Here is a 16301-nt window from a genome sequence, read left to right as displayed (position 1 = left end):
TATGAAATTTAACAGTATTTTATTGTACATTTACAGGAAATGCCATTCAATTTTTTTTTTTACCGTATACAGTCAGTAAATTTACATTAACCAATTAACAGGTTTTTATTGTAGCATTTGTATAGTTTTTACCATTAAAATTAAGATCATTTCTTACAGAGTACTTTTTTGTAAGTTACAGTAAAAAGCACATGAACAGTTGCTTCCTGCAACAATATTCTATAATGAACCCAGATTCAGTAAGAAAGTATGTAGAGTCCTATACCAGTTTTGACTGCCTGCCAGCCGATAGAGAAAGGGGTCCTGGCTTGCACGATGTAGAGGGTAACAGGACTGTGGTTGTCAAGTCCGGGGCCCCACGAGAGCTGAGCAGTCCTGTCTGTGACGTCCCCCACCAACACGCCCACCGGAGCACCAGGGGGCCCTGACAACATCACCGCCAAAGAGACAAAAAGGACTCAAACTTGCTGCGTATCCTCATCAGAGAAGGGCACAGCAAGGTGACCAAGTACCTTGCGATGTGAGACAAGTCTGCCCACAAAAGGCGACATGCTTAATATTCAGAACCAGGGAGAGAGATCCTTCACTTGATGATGGAAATACAAAAGGTTCTAAAGAGCACGAAGCAGGGAATTAATGCATTGATTTCAGATACTCCTGTAGTCATTACTTCAAGAGCTGAATAACGTAATAAAATAGAAATAGCGGGGCAAATTGTGAGGCCTTTTTAATTTATATTTGATAAATGCTCAGAAAAGTGTAGAATACTGAACAGCCTCCGCGGGGGGAGATTCACATACCTCTGACAATTAAGTCTGCAGCTGCAGACACACTGTCCACTGCTGTATGCACCATACAGACGTACTTCCCAGAGTGCTTCAGCTGCACGTTCCTGATCATAAGATCCCCAGAAGAGCCCTATAACAAAGAATATTATATAAAACATTTGTAAAGAAAAAATCTATCTATCTATCTATCTATCTATCTATCTATCTATCTATCTATCTATCTATCTATCTATCTATCTATCTATCTATCTATATATCCATCCATCCATCCATCCATCCAGTAATTTGATTGCTGCATTCATGTATTATGGAATATGTATATATATATATATAACCCACCTAATTAAGATAATAATAAAAACAAAAAAAACATTAACCTGCAAATAGTAGACTTTATTGTAAACTACTATTTAGAAATGTTTTTGAAAGAAGTCTCTTATGTTCACCAAGGTTGCATTTGTAAAACCAGTAATATTGTGAATGTATTTTTTTGTATTTCAATATATTTTAAAATGCAATTTATTATTTGATGGCAAAGCTGAATTTTTAGCAGCCATTACTCCAGTGTCACATGATCCTTCAGAAATCATTCTAATATGCTAAATTGCTAACATTTGTTATTTCCATTGTTAAAAATGGTTGTCCTTCTTAATATTTTTGTGAAAACTGTATATTTTTAAGGATTGTTTGATGAATAGAAAGTTCAAAAGAACATTTATTTGAAACAAATTTGTAAAATTCTAATTGTCACTTTTGATCAATATAATACATCCTTGCTGAAAAAAGTATTAATTTCTTTAAAAAAATCAAAATAATTTTTGAACGGTAGTGTGTATTTTTATGGTATCACTGCGGTACTTAAAGGGAAACTTTAAAGTCTCTAAAATCAAGTATACATTTTCATTTCTGTAGTTACATCACATTTGAAAAACATCAAGAAACAAATAGCAGTAGCAAAAAGCTCTCATATTTGCTTGGCTCTTCAGTTCAGATAGGGTTCTTTTAACTCGTTGGACAAGCAATCCTTCTGCTGTTAGTGAAAGCCCGCCATTTATGCATTTGTTCATTGGTCTCTCCAGGTTGTCAAAAGCAATACTTGGCAACTTAAAAGCTCTGTAGATGATCTACACAGTGAGAGAGTGGGTCCTGTGGATTGCTATTTGAGGTTCACTGTGTGTTAAACAGAGTACGATGCAAATCCTGTAATCAGACAGATTTGTGCCTCTATGTTCACAGAGCAGCCAGGTGCCCTTGTACTCAAGTTCCCCCCATTGCTAGCTGGGCTAAAAAAAATGTTAAAACACCAGATCCCAATCATTCCTCACTCGCATTCCTCTACCCCGAGTGATTTCAAAGAGGAATCCAAGGCTACAGTAATTCAGAAATACAGCATTTGTAGCTTTGAATTATAATGACTGACAGAAACGCACCCCTCCAATCATCCCGAAGTGATCGTGTCGAGTGAAATCGATGAGCTTGCCGTTGAAGAACCACTTGAAGATGGGGTGTAGAGTGGAGTCTTTAGATACTTCACACGGCAAGACAATGCTCTCTCCCACTGTGGCATCCATACTCAAAGGAGGGACTGTAATCTTGGTCGGTTCTGCCAAAAAAAAAAAGTTTTAAGCGAGATAAAGGGAAGATAGGACTAGGACAGAACTGTTGAAGGTCTTTAGTTATGCATTAATTCATGAGAGTTTTCAGGTTTGGAGACTCAACGGCCAACCATCTAAACAAACTGAAAACCAGCCTGGGAAAACAGCCAGACCAGCCTAAACCACCTTAAACCAGCTAAATTCATAGATGAAGTTGTTCTATTCAGCAGGTACTTGTTGATTCACTTACTAGGCATCACAAAAGATAATCTGAGAATTTTTAAATTTTTAAATTTAACACCAACAAAATTATACTTTTTTTATTCATTCCTGAATTTGAATAACCCTACAAAGTGTTCAAAAAACATGCATATGTAATGCCATAAGTTATTAAAGGAGTAAATTGAGGAAAAAAAAAACTTGCAACAGCAGCATATTTTTAATTAAACATGCAGAAAGCGACTGGGGAGACGAGGATGAAATCCGCTCCCGGTGCTGTGGACGGCTCAGATTTTTATTTTTTTTTACACCAACGGCTGGACCAATAACTCACACATGACAAAAGCTTGGATGAGTTATACCTCTGTCAAACCGGCAGGAACATAAAACAACTATATATTTCATTATCAATTTCATGCTTGGGTTGCTCACTGTTTTTCCACTGGTTCTCATCCGGTTTAAGGCGTCCGCTTAGAAGCAAGAGAAATGTGCTGTTTGTGAAATGTGAAAGGTGCTTTACCTTTGACGACTAAAGTCCCAGAACTGCTGGATGTACCGAAGGGGTTTCTGGCGATACAAGTGTACCTCCCTGCGTCGGATTTGGTAACATTGGTGATCCTGAGGGTGCCGTCCTCTGAGATGGTCCGCCTACAACAGTAAATAAAAACTGTTGGAACAACCGATGAAATCTTCATATAACAATGCTGTTTATTAAATAATAAATAAATGTTATATTAAAAAAAATATATGTGTATTAGTGCTGTCAAACGATTCATTGCGATTAATCGCATCCAAAATAAAAGTTTTGTTTACATAATATATGTATGTGTACTGTGTTTATTTATTATGTATGTATATATAAATACACACATACAGTATATATTTTGAAAAAATTTACATGTATATACATTTATATAATTATATCTTATATTATATATATATATATATATATAAATATATTTAATATATAAACATTACATATTTTTCTTAAACATATACAGTACATGCATGTGTTTGTATTTATATATACATAATAAATATACACAGTCCACACTCATATATTATGTAAACAAAAACATTTATTTTGGATGCGATTAATCACAATTAATTGTTTGACAGCACTAATATATATAGTATATTATATATATTTTTATTTTTATTTATTTATTTATTTTATTTTATTTTTTGACAGTAAAAATATTTAACAAAATAACTTTTGAACAGTTTCTTGAACAGTGTGTGTGTGTGTGTGTGTGTGTGTGTATACCAAAACAGACAAAACAGATTCTTTCACTCTCCTCAAACAGGTTTTTATTAGAACTGGTTGTTCATACACAGGTTATGCATTTTTCATAACCCCTAACCCTTGTTATTAAGTGTGTATTTTGCTGATATGAATGATGGCTAAAATTATGTAGTTTATGTAGGAGAGGTGTGTGAGATATATAAGCATCCAAAATCTTCAACTATGTATTATAGAACTGTGTTAAGTAAGAGTAAATGTATTTGGGTGGTGAAACTGACAGTCTACTGGAACAGATGAAAGAATAAGCAAAGATGGTCTTTAACCCAACACGTTCTCTGACACACAGAGTCTGCTCAGGTACTGGATCAGAGCTTTAATGTTCAAGGATACAGCAACCTTCCTTCCTTCGTTCCTTCCTTCCTTCTTGCCTCCCCAAAATAAATTCTTAAAGACACAGTCTCAGCCCAACTATTCCAGACAGAATAACACAAAAACAACCAGTATATTTCTCTTGGTATGCTTGTTTATTTTTTTTTAAAGTCTGAAAACTGTAGAAAATCATTCAGCTTAAATAGACAGAGTTTTCAACAGGATACAGTCAGTTAATGGGATTCTAAAAGATGAAACCTTTAAATTCACAAGTGAATACTGCTATATTAAGGCAAGAATAAAGTGAAAGGGAAGAGGATGCAAAAGGGAAGCTGGTTTGAATTCTTACCTGCGGCCTTATCATTATCCAACACATGTAAGATGCTATCGACACATTAAAAAGCGTTTCCAAAAAGGCAGCAAGAGCAGATGTGATTATGGAGCTCTTGCAGAAGGCTGTCTGGATCATGTGAGGAGATGTTGATAGCGTCTGAATGAAATGCAAACCTGGCTAGAGATCTGACTTCGTAACAGAGCTGCAACAGCACAAACAAAACAGATTCTCTTGCTCTATTCAAACAGGTTTTTATTAGTGGTGCTTGTTCATACGCATGTTATGGATTTTTCATAACCCTCCCCTAACCCTCTGTATTAAATGTGTATTTGGCAGATATGAATGATAGCTAAAATTACGTAGGTTGTGTAGGAGAGGCGTGTAAGATAAGCGCATTGCAAGTGATAATTTATGCATTTGTTATGTTGTTGTTATGCAAAATATGTGCATTTTCTTCAGAAATTGTAAAAAGTATAATATTTTTTTATTATGTATGCATATTTTGTTTAAATGGAAACTTGTCAGACATCCTGCAACTGATTTCATAAAACAATTCTCAGAAGTGCTTCATCGACCTTGATGTACATCAACAAACAATGCTGCTTTGCTTTTAATAACTAGGAATAAAATGAAAGAAATGATAGATAGATAAATAAAGAGAGCAATGTAAATATATAACGTTGAGATCCGCTGTGACCTTCTCCCAGAACAAATCAAGCACGAGCGCAGCAGACCTGCCAGCTCAGAAATCAAACAATTTCAGCCGCCGCTTTTTAAAATAAATATGTATTTACTATGGCTCAGAGAACATGCTTTACGCCGAGAGCTTTCCTCTGATTTATTGACAAAAATATCAAACATTGAGCGATAGAAGCGTGCCGACCAGACGACCCGTGAGCAATGAGCTGCAAAACCAATAGGAAAAAAGGCAAGAGCTATCTGCTTACGGAACGAAACTTCTGACCACAAGGAGCCACATTTATATGTGCGTCAAGACATGATGGCTTTGTAATCAGTCTCTGATCCTTCCTCTCCTGACCGCCCTGTGGAATACGATGACTAATCGATGCTTCTCCTCGCATGTTGAGGCACGTCCAGACAATCACAAAGTCTACGGTGCAACACATATTGACTTGATACAAACTTAGGAGTGTGAGATGAAACACGATTGAAATGTTCGTGTTTGCACTGCTTCAAAGTAAATCAGATTGCCGTGAGAACATTTCAGACTTAACAATCATATTTATCCACAAAGCATCTATCTGTGTGCCTCAGAAGGGCATAGTACCTAAACTACCTTTTAAAAGTTTGGGATTTTTTTTTTTTTAAGTTTGAAAAAAAGTCTCATGTTCACCAAGGCTGCATTTACTTGATCACAAATACAGTAAAAACAGTAATATTGTGAAATATTATTACAATTTAAAATAACTTTTCTATTTTCATATTTTAAAAGGTAATTAATTCCTATGATGGTAAAGCTTGAATTTTCAGCAGAAATCATTTTATTATTAATCTCATGTCATGGTTAATCAATATAGTATGTCCTTGCTAAAAAAAAAAGTAAACATTAAATTTGCAGGGTGCTATATTTCCAGTAAGCATAGTATACAAATGTGCTCCATGCATGGAATAAACATATAACCATACTGCTTTACATTTGTCAAAATGAGCAATATAGAGCAGAGCACACTGTGTGAGAAAACTGTCACCATAAAATTCAGTTTCCATTGTAACAAATGAACTAGAAGTAAAATTATTTGATTGGACTGTTAAGAGTACAAAATTAGATTAAAATGTTTTATTTTTTTTTTATATACTACGGTGGCTAAGAGAGCTCAACATGCTGCAAATAGAAAAAAAAACACCTGCAAATTAAGAAAACAACTTGCATGTGTTTTCTGAAGTTGCAGCGCGTTGAGCTCCCTCGGCCCCCGTAATATACAGACTAGACACCAATTGCTGAAATAAACGTAATTTACAATAACAATATTGCTTGAACCATGCTGTTTGAAACATTTTGCAGCATATTTTCAGTTTTACAAAATGCATATTTTAAATGGTATGCATTATGCAGCAGGCAGTATACTAATGATTCATTCCAAACACAACTAACCAGAGCACATTGTGTGGAATAGTATTTGTCGCATATTCCATACTACTTCACAAAGACTACTATATGTAAAACATTATTATACAGTGTGCACAGTGTGTGTGCATTAAAGTGGATTGTTAGAAGTTAAAGAGATAGTTCACCTAAAAATGAAAATTCTGTCATTATTTACTCAACTTCAAGCTCTTCCAAACCTGTAGGAATTTCTTTCTTCTGCTAAACACAAAAGATATTTTGAAAAATGTGGATAACCAAACCATTTCTGGTCCCCATTGACTTCCATGGTGTTTTTTTTTTTCATACTATGGAAGTCAATCGGGACCAGAAACGGTTTGGTTACCCACTTTTTCAAAAATATCTTCTTTTATGTTTAATAGAAGAAAGAAACTCATACAAGTTTGGAACAACTTAAGGGTGAGTAAATGATGATTTCATTAAATTTTTGGGTGAACTATCCCTTTGAGATATTTCTACACAATATCTGAAAATAACTATTTCCAAAATAACAACTAGATACCACTTGGTGAATTAAACATGTGCTGTTTATTTATGCATATAGCTTCAAGCATTTTTAAAACAACAGTATTCCGACAACAATATATGCAGTGTGCTTGACTGGACTGTTTCCAAAATAATAACTAAATGCCACTTGCTGAATTAGACATGCACTCTTTATTTGTACGTACTGCATAATTGTTTCATGTAGGCTACTATTCCTAAAAGTATGAACACTATTGCACACACAATGTGCAATAGTGTATCCCATAATGCAGTGGACTTGACTTGACCCTCCATTTCCTTCAACATATTTAGGTGAACTGTCAAAAACATTGCTACTCAAAATCTAAAAATAACAACAAAATAACAATTTCCAAAATGAACTAGATGCCATTTGCCGAATTAAACATGCACTGATTATTTGTGTAGATTGTTTCATATAGGCTACTATTTCTAAATCAATAATATGTACAATGTGCAATAATGTATCCCACAATGCAGTGCTCTTGACTTGACCGTCCGTTTCGTTCCTGATAGATTTGAGTGGACTGTCAAAAGCTAAAACATAACTTCTTAAAACCGGTAAATAACTGCAAAATGATAACTGGATGCCACTTGCTAAATTAAACTTGCACTCACCGTTTACTGAAATCTTTTCGGCATATTGCATAATGTTGCATACGCTACAAAACAGCAGTATGCGGCGTGCCGTACTTACTGTGAAGTACGGAGTTAGGAGTCGGTTAGCACTCCATTTCAGGCTTACCCTGACCCTCTGATAGACACTATCTGATACACAGTCTTGCACCTCTTGTCTCATTTCCTCCGTTCGCTCTAACTTCCACTCCCTCTCCCCCTTTCTATCGCTCCCCCTCTCCCTCATCCAATAATCACATCACTCCACGGAGACTCTGGGCAGCATCAGTGAGTCATGGCATGTGTGTTCTCACTCAGGTCCACATGGACCACAGTGCACAGAGCGAGCTCCCATTGGTTATCACTCCATCCCCATCCATTACTGGAGATCATACACCCGTCCCTCCTGCCACCTGTTCTGACATGGCCATGCTAGAACGATTCTGTCCCATTGAAACCCCACAGGAAAGAGGCAGAACCAGGGGTGTATTAATTAGTGTTCCACTAGGCACTCACTCTTGTGTGAAAAGTGCCATCAGGAAGGATGTTGTTGGTTTTGAATGTGCAACATCTGTGCCTTAGCAACTTGTGTTCGGTATGGACAAAAAAAGAAAGAAAAGGCAATTATGTTTGAAAAAAAAAATTAGAAAAATATCACACAGTAGTGGGCTGATGCTTTGCAAATAATGACAGCTAAGAAAGAGAATGTAGGAAACGGAGTTAAAAAAAATGCATTCTCATTATAAATTGTTATTTTTTACGGGAAGTAACTGCAACATATAATTGAGCACAACTGGATTCCATTTAAGCACTTAAATTTACTTCCATTCATCAGCATTATTTTGACATTTTAAATCTCCAGGAAATCAAAATTGGGAGTTTTGTGCCAATGAATCTGTTTAAAAGTGACAGTAAACAATTACGTTACACAATATTTTTTATTTTAAAGGGGTCCTATTATGCTCTTTTACAAAGTCTTGATTTTGTTTTGGGGGTGTACTAGAACATGCTCTCATGCTTGGTGGTTTGAAAATCGCATTATTTTTCACATAATTTACATTATTACAATACCTTTCTCCCCAGCCCGACACAAACGGCTCGATTAGTTCAGGGTTTGATGAAGGCCCGCCTTCCGAAAAATGAAATGTGTTGTGATTGGTTAGCTGTCCCAGTGCGTTGTGATTGGCGAACAGCTTAGACGACGTTTCAGTACTGCCCCGCCCCTTGCCAAAACAGCAAGTTCGTCAATATTGCCATATCAATTCAGACCTCGAGAATATTGAACAAGAGGATCGTGCAGAACCTTTGCACGCATGGATATTGCAAGACATATTAAAGTGGTAATGTTCTTGTTGTTGTTTTTTTTGGCTAAATCACGGTTTAGATGGGATGTCAACAACAGCTTAAAAATAACTGCATTTACTATGTACAGATAAGTGCAACTGTAATGTATTATGTTTATTGTTCTTTAATTCTAACATTATAACATGAATTGCAGTGAAACTGCATGTTTATACAGTTGAATTTATTTATACCACAGTCCCACAGACTTACACTTTTTGTGGCTGCATATATATGCTAATTAATTCTCTGCCAGCAGGAGGCCCTGTTAGAGCAGGAGAGAGCGATGTTTCCCCGGTAACGCTGTACACAAAGCAGCTCCGCTCACAAACACTGCTTTATCAGACATTATATGCAAGATGAAATGAAAATGACATCCAAAATTTTCTGAAAACAGTTGGTTTCCATCAGAAATACAGTGATATGAAAACACCCGCACTGGGTTTCGATTTTGAAACGTGCAGAGCTCAACCAAGCTTCTCTCCACCCGCCAACCATTAAAATCTCCGTAGGCGGGATTTACAATCTGTGATGTCACAAATACAGGAAAACAACTTCGTAGTCCAAACGAGCCGTTCGCTGTAGTTCTTGAAAAGGGATTTTTTTAAAACGAAATATCTCCCTTTGGAGTGGACTTTGAGATTTGTAACTTTGTAGATCGTTTTATGCTCAAACATACACACTAAATAAATCTTTAAATAAATGCTGTTCTTTTGCACTTTTTTGTTCTGCTAAAACAAAATTCTTTAACAGCAGAACTGTTTTCCCTCATTGATAGTAATAATAAGAAATGTTCCTGATTACCAAATCAGCATATTAGAATGATTTCTGAAGATTTCTTTAAATTGTAAAAAATATTTCACAATATTCACAATATAACTGTTTTAATAAATGCAGCCTTGGTAACACCTGTGCACTGTAGATAGATATACCCCCTATTTCACCCAACAAGGAGAGGTTTTTATCTCTGCATTTATCAGTAAATAAATTATATATATAAAGAAACAATCCACATTGCTTGTTGGAAAAAAGTATATTATGGAATAAAGTTAACTATACTATTAAAAACCATGCAGATGGATGCAAGAACGCACCCTGTGTGAACAGGCCCTAAGACGCTTCACCAGAACCCTGCATTACTGCGGTGCAAACAAACCCAAAGGCTCTGGAGACAACTGGAGTGCAAGCGGCTCATTTCGCACCTTTCATTAGAGACTGGTCTGCTGACCCGTACCTCTTGCTGTCTTTCAGGAACTCGTTGCCTCTCCTCCAAGAATACGAAGCTCTGGGGGATGCGTGCGGCCGGCATTCAATGATAGCTTCCCCACCTCTCTGGATCAGCGTGGTCTTCTTCACTGAGTTTTTTGAGAAGTCTGGAGGAGAGGCTGAAAGACAAGGGATTTGTGATTTTATCAGACATATTTCGCCACTAGAAATACTGAATATCAGGGTTCACACACATTTGACCAATCAATTGTCTTAACTTTTTAGTGATGCACTGAAATTATATATTTTTTAATCAAAACACAAAACCAAAATTAAAGTTTTCATATATCCAAAAAGCAAAACTGAAAATAAAAAATAGTAATCAATTAATTAATCATATAAAGATTTGCATAATAAGATTTAAACTTCACATAAGGTAGTTTTTATTTAATTTTAATTATATAATTATGTTTCTACTCCAGTTTTTTTGCTGAAATATAAAAATGTTTAAACAGCGCCTGTTATTAAAACTTGTTTCCATGACACATTTATACAATGAAGATATCACTAACACGTTAGGTAAAAATATAACAAATATGTAATACAGTGTATATATTTAGTAAACTTTTTTTTTTTTCCTAGTTATCTGATGAGGTTATGGAAATTGAATGGCTTTCCCGAGGTAAATGTAATGTTTACAAGCTGTTTTATTGACATCTTTCTGCGGTTGAAACCCTATTTGAGTGATTACATGAGACATAATACATTTCAGTACTGTTTCTTTGAGCAGACCTTCTGATGTTTATACATGTTAATTTCATGCTTTAACTAGTAACAAAAAAGAAGGGACGATCGGTTCATTTCTTGAAATCATGACTATACTTTCATGATTATTAATATGGTTTTAAAATATTTTATTGACATTTCTGTGGTGGTTGTACATTTGTATTCTCAGATATGTCAACCTCATTAAATATATTTTAGAGCAGAACATAACTTCGTTCATATGGTCACACAGAACCAAATTCCATTAATCTCCAAGGCTTTTCCAGGTCTGAAAACTACAATTTCCATGTGGAAAGACTAGCTCTTTGATGTCAGGGAAAGATGCTTACCCACAACTTTGAGCTCAGCACTTGCATATATGACTCCGTTATCATTCTCTGCCAAACACTGATACATCCCAGAATCCATCAGGTTTATGTTGGAGATGGTTAACCCGCCACCATCAACACGAATTCTGTCCTGAGCATAAACAAAACTGTCAGGACAGATTGCGAGCTCCACTAATAACCTAGATATGTAATATTCCAACACATAAACATTTCAACATATACATTCAGCCAGTATATTTCAAGTCTTAGTACTTCACACTGAGGGGTGTTATTCTGGTGGTTAGTATTATCACCTGAGAGACCAAAGGCTGTCCATTCTTAAGCCATCGGTAAACAGGTTGAGGTTTTCCGTTAGCCTTGCACTCCCAGTGAAGATCAGACTCGATAGCCATGTTTGCGTCATACAGAGTCTGCGACCACTGCAGGTGTTCCACATCTGTGTGAACAGCAATGAACTACCATAATACAAATGCAGAGGTCTGCATCCTGCCTTAACACAACGGCTGTCTCTCTGAACTTTCTCCTTGCAATGCATTGCAACAATGATGAAAGCATTGTGTTTTATAAACCACCGAAAAATGAGGTTACTCTGTGCACATTAATTCTAGATGATTCTTCCTGTCTTGTAGAGGAGCACAGAAGCAGTGCATATATTGTGGGCTCTCTGGGTAGACTAAACAACACCTGCTATAGCCATTCTAATTAGTCTTGCCTTGACAATTGACAATAAAATCTATTCTTTCATTATTTATTATTTACCACAGGTTGCTGTGTGATCCGTTATCTGACTCATTAAAAATTTAAATTTCTTTTATTGATTCTCCTGCGGTAATCGTGATGGCCGACAAAACGCTGCATGGATAGGAGAGATAAGGAAAGGTCTTTTAACATTGTGAAAAATACTCTGCGCACAATTTTTGGGACACAGCTGACTAAATATTTGCAAAATGGGCAAATTATCATCCAATAAGTATTTTGACCATTTGGCTATGTACTGTATATTTAAGTCAGTATTTGACCTTACTTTGAAATACAAGACGTCCTTTTGCAATACTACGTCCTTTGGAGTTTTCGGCCACGCATTCATAAAGTCCAGAATCCTCTGGACGAAAATATGGGATCTCTAGGACACCATTCGAGTGATTTATCTTCATTTTTCCTGGGAAGGGGCTTCCGTCCGCTCTCTTCCAGGAAATAGAAGGCACTGGACTGAGAAAAGTCAAGAAAAGACACCATATTAACATCACACTGTGCAAAGATGGAGGCTTAACATGATTCATTAAAGTTACTAGTTAGTCAACATGTCACACAATCAATTTCTGCACAATTAAAATTCAAATTTGACATATTTTCCAGTCGCTTGCATGTATGTTATTTTATTATTATTATTATTATTATTTGGAAGAAATAAATGAATACTTTTATTTAGAAAGGACACATTAAATTGATTAAAAAGTGACACTAAAGACATTTATATTGTTACAAAAGATTTCCAGTTCAAATAAATGCTATTATTTTAAACTTTCTATTCATCAAATAATCCTGAAAAAAAAAAAAAAAAAAAAAAAAGTATCATGGTTTCCATACATTTTTTAAATAGCGCAACTGTTTCCAACATAAGACAATTTTATGATTTCTGAAGGATCACTGGAGTAATGGCTGCTGAAAACTCATATTTGCCATCACAGGAATAATTTTTAAAATATATTAAAATAGAAAATAGTTATTTTTAATTGTAATAATATTTCACAATATTAATGTTCTAAAGTATTTTAATCAAACAAACAGAGCTTTTATGTCTCATAAAAGACTTTAAAAAATATTAAAAACTTTTACCGACCCCAAAAATTACTCCAAAGCTTTATTAAATTTATATTAAACTAAATGATAAATAAAATCTAAAAATTAAATGGCCTGGCAGCATATCTATTCTATGTTTGATAGCCCTCCAGAATCCCAGCATCCCTTAACACATTACCTGTGGACAATCCAAGGCCAGAACCCTGTCTCACCCCTGGATCATAGTCTGCAGCTGTTTTTAAAAATAATGCCTTCCCCTCTCCATCTGTTTCCTACTACTTCACTAAGATTAAAGGATCCTGTATATTTCTGAGACATTTCTCTTAAATAAACTGCTAAGATGTACTATGTGCCAAGTGTGGCAATCCCCAGTTAGCAAAGCAACCCTCTGGAGGCAAGAAGTCCATCTGTTAGTAAAGAAGAGACCTACTTTCCTAAAGCGAAACACTCCAGCCGGACTGATGATCCTTTGGCAACGTTAAGCATTTTTTCAAACTGGACTTCAATCTTTGGCTCATACTCCCCCATCACAGCTGGAAAATGAGGATGGACAAGTCTTTTAGGGTAAAACAAATGCACTACAATTCAAATATGATTATACTATTTATAGTACATACATCACTTTATGTGCAAACAAGACACAACACATGCCGTTTGTCAAGAAACCCTGCTGAACAGACAATGGCTGGTCACCAGCATGTATAATTCTTTGGATGCTCATGTTCTCAGTAGGTTTATAACTAGGTTAACAACTCTATTCATTTTCCAAAGTTGACTTTTTTTGGTTATAGTTTTGTCTTTTGACAATATTTTGTCATGTCATGTCATATTCATTAGCTTTAGTCCATTTGACTCAACTACACTTTTATACCAAGTAGACAAAAATATAATTTTGATCAATAGATTGATAAAAATAGATAACTGAATAAAATTAAAACAGATAAAAAGGTAAATAATTGAGAGTACTTTTCTGAAAATTTCTGAAAATGTTAATAAATATCCTATATATGTTTAAATATAATTTTAGTACACAAAAATACTTATTTAAAGTTAAAAAAAAAAAAAAAAAAAAAAAAACCCTGACCAAACTTATGAAAAAAAAAAACCATACATTATAAAATACATTATATAAAACAGATATATGTGATAACAGTGTTTTATTAGGTCAATTATGATTTCTTTTATTATCTAATTTTGTTCGCATTGCTTTGCCAACAAGACTTTCTTAGTCAACCAGCTTTAGCTAAAGATCCTGATAGTTTTGCTATGCTGGTCGACTTGCACCAACTAGAAAATCATGTAAATTTATGCCGGCCTAAAATGGTCTTTTCAGCAGGGAACGTAGATCAAACACAAGGAAAAGTAAGAAATAAGAATTAGTAAAGTAGTAAGAGTTCAGCAGTGGTCTTTCGCCCAAAATATTCATAGATAAAAATATTCAATATTCACATGAACTCAAAATATTCAAAACCTCTCCGCCCTACTTCATATACCTTGTCTGGGTGAATATTAAACAGACACTAATGACTGGTGATGTTGAGCCTCCCGGGGTATGCGTGCATGTGTGTGTGTGTGTGTGTGTGTGTGTGAGGATGGAAGTCTTCTTTCTTAATGTAGAATTTTTTCTCCGTCCTTCCCTCACTCTCTCTCACACACACACACACACACACACACAGAGTTGGCTGAGCATGGTTCAGAGACTATGAACACACAAATGCTATGTCTCTGAGTGGCAGCAAACCAAACACTGTCATGCTCAAATCTACTGATTCATCACTGTTAGCAGCTCCTCCAGGCTACTCACCGTCCCGACGTAGCACCACTGGAGTTGGGGAACTGTAGACGGTCGTGTTGGTCATCACATTCTTTACCACACACGTGTAGTTGCCCACGTCTGACGTCTCAACTTTTGCAATATACAAGTTTCCAGTCCTCTGAGACACAAATCGTCGGTTGTCCCCAACAACAATGCTGGGGCGGCCATTAAATATCCAGGAGTATCTGATTTCTGAGGAGAAACATTTTTAGATGACAGTATTCAGATATATAGTCAACATACTTCATGCCCTACTTAGTGTATAGCTTGGTGCATTATGAAATAGAAAATTTGAAAACTGTTTAAAATAGTTTTTTAATTAAATTCAACCATTTGTGGATGAAATTTAGATGCGTATGTTCTCAGTTTGTTAGAGCTCAGCTGTGGGAAGGGAGTTTATATATAACAAGGTTAAAACAATACAGTTTCGATTTTGACAGTCAAGCAACAGGAGCTGAAAACTACTGTAATATTGTTCCATGAAAACAGCATATTCTGGCTGTACAAACAGCTCTTCAAAATCTGCATTCATTCTTCATGATTACAAATAACCTGTGACGCAGAAATGTTACAAGTGTGTGTGTGTATATGAAAAGCATTCTGATATAATCAATGCTAAGAGGAAGTTTTAAGACAAAATAAATAATTAAATCATTCATTTTGACTATTTATTTTCAGACAGGCAAAATACATGTATTTGTATTATGCTGGCAAATGGCATATTTCTCAAAAACAACGGTCATCAAAACAACTTTCAATTTCCCACCACAAAATGACATCTTCATAAAAATAAATATTGAAATCAAAAATATGAATTTATTATATATTGCTGTTTGCCTTCATTTTGAAGAGTTTGGGCTAAATTAGAGTATTTTGAGAAATTAAATATTGTCACACAATGTGCTCACATTATTCTCTCTCTCTCTCTCTCTCTCTCTTACTCTCTATAAAACTATATAAGTTATGCGAATATCTTTTAATAATACAAGATTTTAAAGGCTTAATTAACACAACCCTTAACTGATTTGAAGTATCTACATTTACTGTTGTAGTTATTCATCTACAATAATAAATAAAGAAGAAAAGTAAAAGTTTGTGCTTATTTTAATTAGAATCACCTTTACAGAAAAATATAGCATTATGGTTCAGCAAATATGTTTTATAATCAACCCAAAGCAAATGAATGGGTTTTCGATTTAATTATTTTGCTTTTCACAGTCTTTTTTTT

At 35.2% G+C, this 16301-nt stretch overlaps 1 protein-coding gene across 5 annotated transcripts in view; it reads right to left on the bottom strand.

The window, feature by feature from the left end:
- LOC131542258 (contactin-4) overlaps nt 1–16301 on the bottom strand; it is an 89004-nt gene that overhangs the window by 12277 nt on the left and 60426 nt on the right. For 4 of the 5 annotated variants that reach the window (XM_058778751.1, XM_058778752.1, XM_058778753.1 and 1 more), the window contains 11 exons: nt 15062–15265; nt 13688–13790; nt 12482–12666; nt 11751–11893; nt 11458–11587; nt 10371–10521; nt 3123–3250; nt 2219–2391; nt 801–918; nt 513–611; nt 266–424 (listed from right to left, as the gene is read on the bottom strand). In XM_058778751.1, coding sequence (XP_058634734.1) covers nt 266–424; nt 513–611; nt 801–918; nt 2219–2391; nt 3123–3250; nt 10371–10521; nt 11458–11587; nt 11751–11893; nt 12482–12666; nt 13688–13790; nt 15062–15265 — 1593 coding nt within the window. The remainder of the gene's footprint in view (nt 1–265; nt 425–512; nt 612–800; nt 919–2218; nt 2392–3122; nt 3251–10370; nt 10522–11457; nt 11588–11750; nt 11894–12481; nt 12667–13687; nt 13791–15061; nt 15266–16301) is intronic. The other variant, XM_058778755.1, reaches the window with a different exon arrangement.

This window comes from Onychostoma macrolepis, chromosome 06 (assembly GCF_012432095.1).
Source record: "Onychostoma macrolepis isolate SWU-2019 chromosome 06, ASM1243209v1, whole genome shotgun sequence".
NCBI lineage: Eukaryota > Metazoa > Chordata > Actinopteri > Cypriniformes > Cyprinidae > Onychostoma > Onychostoma macrolepis.
Note: the sequence above shows the minus strand (reverse complement) of the source record. Positions and strands in the feature narration are given on the sequence as shown.